The sequence below is a fragment of the Peromyscus californicus genome, unplaced genomic scaffold (assembly GCF_007827085.1).
Source record: "Peromyscus californicus insignis strain IS unplaced genomic scaffold, ASM782708v3 Scaffold_6__1_contigs__length_162567912, whole genome shotgun sequence".
NCBI classification, from domain to species: Eukaryota; Metazoa; Chordata; class Mammalia; order Rodentia; family Cricetidae; genus Peromyscus; species Peromyscus californicus.
The window spans coordinates 88,538,043-88,544,260 of record NW_026294584.1 but is presented as its reverse complement, the minus strand read 5'-3'; the positions used below and the strand labels follow the sequence as shown (position 1 = coordinate 88,544,260).

The window sequence follows — 6,218 nt, the reverse complement described above, 5'->3', positions numbered from 1 at the left end:
CTGGGTCAACGATCGTGGACCGTCCACTAACGAAAGAGCATACAGAGCGACCAGACCGCCTATGCCTGCTCCACATGGCCAGGGATCCTTGGAGGGGGAATCCTCTGGGTGGCGCCTGCGCCCTGACAACTAGTGACGTCACGCTCCGGAAACACTGATTGGCTCAATTACTTGGCGCGCTCTGGAGGAGAGTTGTAGAGAGCAAAGGCCGTGGCGACTGGCTGGCTCCTCCCCGGCGTAGTGAGCGTCCTTGGAGGCCCAGTGGTTGCTAGGCAACGGGAAACATTTCCTCCTGGGACCCGGCTTACTGCTCCTAGACCACTTGGACCAATTGCGTCGCTCGGCCTCTGGAAACCCCTCAGGAACCGCTGCAGTTGGACCGCGGGGTGAGTCCAGTGGAATTGAGCCCTGGGCGGTGCCGGACACTCAGCATCGCCTCCCCAGCGATGGCTAAGCCTCCGAGAGGATGGATTCGGTGGTAGCTTACTTTCCTGGGGGACTGGCAAGTGAGGACTAGGGATGTCAGGCTTACCCAGGACCTTACACTGACCAAATGTAGGTCTATCTGTCCTATCCAATAGGACACAGTTCCTAGACACCAGGTATAAAATGCACTCGGAAAAATTAAAGATAACCCTGCGTCACACAACATCATTATGTATTAAAACGATAGTTTGAATGTAGGTAAAGCACATCATTAAAATCGAGACCTCTCGTTTTTAATGGGGTTACTTGAGAAGTTAAAATTACATAAGAGGCTTTTGATTCTTATTGTCACTGAGCTAGGTTAAAACGTAGGTATGTCAACACCTGATTCAAGACGTTTTGTACTATGTAATGTGTGTGTGTGTGTGTAACTCTGTGTTCACCCTTGCATGGTGGCTAGAGATTGGCATTGAACTGTCTTCGTCAATTGCTTCTCCACCCTGTTTTTGTTTATTGTGTTTTTGTTTGTTTGTTTCGAGGCAGGGTTTCTCTGTGTAGCCCTGGCTGTCCCGGAATTTGCTCTGTAGACCAGGCTGGCCTCAAACTCACAGAGATCCCATCTGCTTTCTGTCTCCCAAGTGCTAGTCTTAAAGGTGTGCACCACCATCAGCACCACCACCACCACCCACCTCCCACACTGTTTTTTTGAGACAGGGTCTCTCACTGAATCTGGAGCTTGGCTGGCTTGGCTGGCCAGCAAGTCCTGGGAGTCAGCTGTCTGCCCCTACCCACCAATGCTAGGGTTACATGCAACACTTCCATGCCCTGCTTTTTATGCGGGTGCTAGAGATCTAAACTCCAGTCCTCATGTTTGCGGTCCTGTTTGGCTTTTTGTCAACTTGACACAAGCTAGAGCCATTTGGAAAGGACTCTGAGAAAATGCCTCCATAAGACTGACCTATAGGCCTGTCTGTCTGGCATTTTCTTGGTTAATGACTAGTGTTGGAGGGTCCAGTCCACTGCTAGCTGTGCAGCCTCTGAATACAGGTGGTCCTGGGTTGTATAAGAAAGCAGGCTGATGGGCCGGGCGGTGGTGGCGCACGCCTTTAATCCCAGCACTCGGGAGGCAGAGCCAGGCGGATCTCTGTGAGTTCGAGGCCAGCCTGGTCTCCAAAGCGAGTTCCAGGAAAGGCGCAAAGCTACACAGAGAAACCCTGCCTCGAAAAACCAAAAAAAAAAAAAAAAAAAAAAAGAAAGCAGGCTGAGCAAACCATGAGGAGAAAGTCAGTGAAGCAATGTTCCTGCGTAGCCCCTGCTTAAATTCCTGCCTTGAGTTCCTGCCCCCGTTTCCCTTCAAGATGGACTACAGGCTGTAAGATGAAATAAACACTTTCCTCCCCAAGTTGCTTTGGCCAGTGTTTTAGCACAGCAACAGAAACCTTAAGACACTTGTGTAACAAGCATTTTACAGAGGGAGACATCTCCCCAGCCCCTTTAGCTACATTTAAACAAACAAGTTCCTCGGGAGATGTTTTGCATACTCAGGACCGAGAGATTTAGTGTTCAACGCTTTTCTTCATCCTTTCAAATCCAAGCCAGTGCAGTCCCCAGACCAGGGCTTCCTCAAGCCCAGGCATGCTTCTCAATTTTTATTCCTCTGGCTCAAGCAGTCTGTTGGGGAAGACCTCAAGAGCTTTAACTGGCTTCCTTTGGGGGAAGCAGAAGAACTCAGTCCTCCCTGGTCCTTAATTCTCTCTCCACTCGTTACATCTCTCCCCAGTTGTTTTGTTCAACTTTGCACCTACTGTTCTTTTCGTTTCTTTACCCCATCTGTGCAGGAGCAAGATGGCTTCCCAAGCCACTGAGAATGAAATTGACCTGAAAAATATGGAAAACCGGGAAGAAGAAAATCCTGTGCTTACCAGACTAAACAGTATAAAAGCGAAAGGAGCTATGAATTATATGGCACTCCAAGGAAATGAACCTGAAATGCGAACCCTGACTTTTGGGCGCATCACAAAAGCTCAAGAGAAGACAAGAAAGAGACAGCAGCCTGTGAAGCTGGAGCCTCTGGTAAGTTAAAATAGGAAAAACCAAGCCCAGGCATGAACACACACACACACACACACACACACACACACACACTCTCTCTCTCTCTCTCTCTCTCTCTCTCTCTCTCTCTCTCACACACACACACACACACACACACACACACACACACACACACACACACACACACTCACACCACCCCCAAGCACAAGAACAGGTATTTGGGCCACTTTTCATGTGCATGGGAGTTGTGAAGTTGCTTTACAGGACTGATTCCCACACCCTTAATTGGCAAAGAACAGATGAAAACCTTAAAAGTGAATTAAGAACCTGTTCATAAAGTTGTAAATAACACAGATGTCTGTTCAACAAATAGGAAGTTTTAGGCACTGTTTAAGTTGGGCACACAATGGTGAACCAAGCTTCCTAGTGGCTAAATCCTCTAGAAGGTTCTGTGTGATTCCTATATCCAATGACAAGTTTTATAAGGATTTCTCAGATAACAGTATCATTTAATGCTAATAAAAGTCTTATGCACACTGACAAAGTTTTATCAAAGTATATGCCTCATGTCTGTTTTGTGTGTGTGTGTGTGTGTGTGTGTGAAAATATTTTTTGAGGTAAGTTCTAACTGTGTACATCTGAGAGCTGTCCTGGAACTTGCAATGTAGACCAGGCTGGCATTGAACTCCCAGAGATCTGACTGTCTCTGCCTCCCTAATGCTGGTTTTAAAATAAGATTATGCAATGCATACTGATCTTCAAAGTTCCTGTAGTCTTTTAAAATTACATTTAATTTTTTGTGTATATGTGTATAGGGTGGGCTTGCACATGCCTGTGAAGGTGAGCAGACAACTTGCTGGAGTCAGTTTTCTTCTTCTAACCTGTGGGTCCCTGTGGCCAAACTCAGGTCCTGAGGGTTGGCACCAAATGTCCTTACCCACTGAGCCATCCTGCCAGCCCTCAAAGTATATATGTCAGTTAAACACATGCAGAAACTGATCTAACCCATGCATATGGAGGTACCTTTTTAGTTTTACTTCTTCCGTAGACAGGGTCTCACTGTGGAGTGCAAGCTGGCCTCGAGAGCAAAGCCCTCCTGCCTCAGTCTCCTGAGTGTTGTTATTACAGGCATCTGTCACCACACCCAGATGAAGGAATCTTTTCCAACAGACTGCTGCACACTGTTGCCTAGTTGCACCATAGTAAACACCCATTAACTGGTTTCCAATGGAAGGGAACTTAGGTTGTTTCTTATTTTGTGATGAGTTACTTTCCTATGATATATAATGCTCCTTTATATATATACAGATATAAAGATGGATTTCTAGCAGTGATATTTTATAGGTCATGTTACACACACACACACACACACACACACACACACACAAATGTTTTTCAGATAGGCTCTCACTGTGTAGCCCTGGCTAATCTGAAACTTGCTATGCATACTAGGCTGGTCTTGAACCTAGAGCGATCTGCTTGCCTTTGTCTTCAATATAAACACTTTTAACTTTGAAAAGTGCTTTGGGCTGCTCTCCAGAGAGATTTAACTCTTTTTTTCTGCCTATAATGGAGGTGAGGATGTGCACACCCACACATTTGCGTACTGGGTGCTATCGGGTCTTTATTTTTGCTAGACACGTAGATTTACAATGGTATCACATTGATGTAATTTATATTGCATTTGATTAATTTTTTTACTAATATAAGTGTTATATTTTATTTAATTATTTTCTATATCTATGGAGGTTTTTATGTCTTTTTATTCTTAAATTTTGTCCTTAGTGGTTTAGTAGTTTTTCTATAATAAGGTCCTATCATTTTCTTGCAAAATTGATTGTGTACTGTTTTAATTTTGTTCCTTATTTGGAAAGAAGCTCTGTTGGGGGTCTGGAAAGATGGCTCAGCTGATAAGAGCACTTACTGCTCTTCTGAAGGACCTGAGTTCAATCCCTATCACAACCACCTGTAGCTCCAGCTCCAGGGATCCAGCACCCTCTTCTGGCTGTTATGAGCACCCACATACATGTAGCATACATACACTCAGACACATATACAAAATAAAACTTTAAAAAATCTATTTATTGCCAGTAACATCCTTTTAAATGCTCATATTTAATTTTCAGCTTTTGTTTTCAAGCCATGTAACAAATATTTTTAATTCTAATACTCCTGTTTTTATTTCCTAGCAACTAAACCAATTAGTTTATTTCGCTTTCAAATTATGGCCCACGGGTCAAACTGAACTCCCCAACCTTTTTGGGTGATTGCTGCCACATGCACTTATTTGCATCATGCCAAGACTTCTTTCCTGCTACCTTGACAGAGTTATGTGGCTGTAATGGAAACCTGTAATATGGTAGAGGAAGCACCGATGGGAAGAGTGATGGAGGAGGCCGTTCATAGCGCGGCATCCAGGAAGCAGAAACAAAGAGAAAGGAAGGAGCTGAGCACAGTGTGCACCCTTTAACATATGCCCCAGATGATCTGTTTTGTCCAAGGGGCCTCAGCTTCTAAATTAGTACCATTTCCTAGTAGCTGAGAACCACACCTTCAACATGCAGGCCTTTAACGGATGTTCCAGATCCAAACTTTAAGGTTCTTATTCTGACAAAAATTAAGAACTGAATACGGTGTTGGTTCGAATGAGAATGGTCCTCACACAGGCTCATATTTGTGAATGATTGGTTCCTAGTTTGAGGAACAGTTTGAGAGACTTGGAGGTTTTCAGAACTCTCTCTCTCTCTCTCTCTCTCTCTCTCTCTCTCTCTCTCTCTCTCTCTCTCTCTCTCTCTCTCTGCCTCCTGCTTGTGAGGCAGATGGAAGCTCTCAGCTACTTCTCCAGTGTCATGCTCGCCTGCCTCCTGCCTTGCTCACCACCACGATGGTCAGAGACCTACTGTAAGCATGCAACCAATTAAATGCTTTCTTTCATAATTTTCTTCAGTCATGGTGTCTCCTTACAGAAATAGAAAAGTAACTAAACAAGTACTAAAGGCCATAGTTTATTATGATATATTATACATATATATACCATATGTAATATATATATATTAATGATCTTATTCTTGATTTTAATAATGGCTTTAGTACTTAGGGTAGTTGATATTCACTATTGATTTTGTGAAATAGTTTACAGTATATTAAACTTATTTTTATCTATTTTTATTTTGAAAAGTTGTAAATAAATGATAAACACCTCAAGGAGAAATATAATAAGCAGCATTAACAGTGTTGAATTTTGCCGAATCTTCTTTAAAGTCTATTTTATCTTTCTGAAATACATTTTACATATATTTAGTGTGTGTGTGTGTGTGTGTGTGTAACATGCTACACTCATTGTGTGTAGACGTCTGAGAATGACTTACGAGAATTGGTCCTGTCCTATCATATGGGTTCAGAGAACTAAACTCAGGTTTTAAACCTTATCTTCTGAGCTGTCTCACTAGCCCAGAGTGAAGTGTATTTCCAAAAGAATCGGGTTTATATCTCACTGCAGTCTCAGAGCCCTGCTGCTTGCTTAGAGACGACCAGTATTATGACCAATGTGAATCTGTCCCATTTTGGGTATTTACTACTGTGCTTTAAAATTCCCGTTTCTCCCAACATTTTTGTTATTCCAAGTTTCAAATATATAGAAACGCTGAAAGAACCATGCATACACCTACACGCCTCCCACCCAGATTCAAGAACTGTTCGTGTGTTGTCCCATTCACTTCATGCCTGTCTGCACACCTGCA

General features: G+C 43.4%; 1 protein-coding gene across 2 annotated transcripts in view; it reads left to right on the top strand.

The window, feature by feature from the left end:
- Positions 1-264: 264 nt before the first annotated feature.
- The window catches only part of Dnah6 (dynein axonemal heavy chain 6), a 220,711-nt gene continuing 214,757 nt past the window's right edge, over positions 265-6,218 (top strand). For both annotated transcript variants that reach the window (XM_052718995.1, XM_052718994.1), the window contains exons 1-2: positions 265-386; positions 2,265-2,499. In XM_052718995.1, coding sequence (XP_052574955.1) covers positions 2,272-2,499 — 228 coding nt within the window. In that variant the 5' untranslated portion in view covers positions 265-386; positions 2,265-2,271. The remainder of the gene's footprint in view (positions 387-2,264; positions 2,500-6,218) is intronic.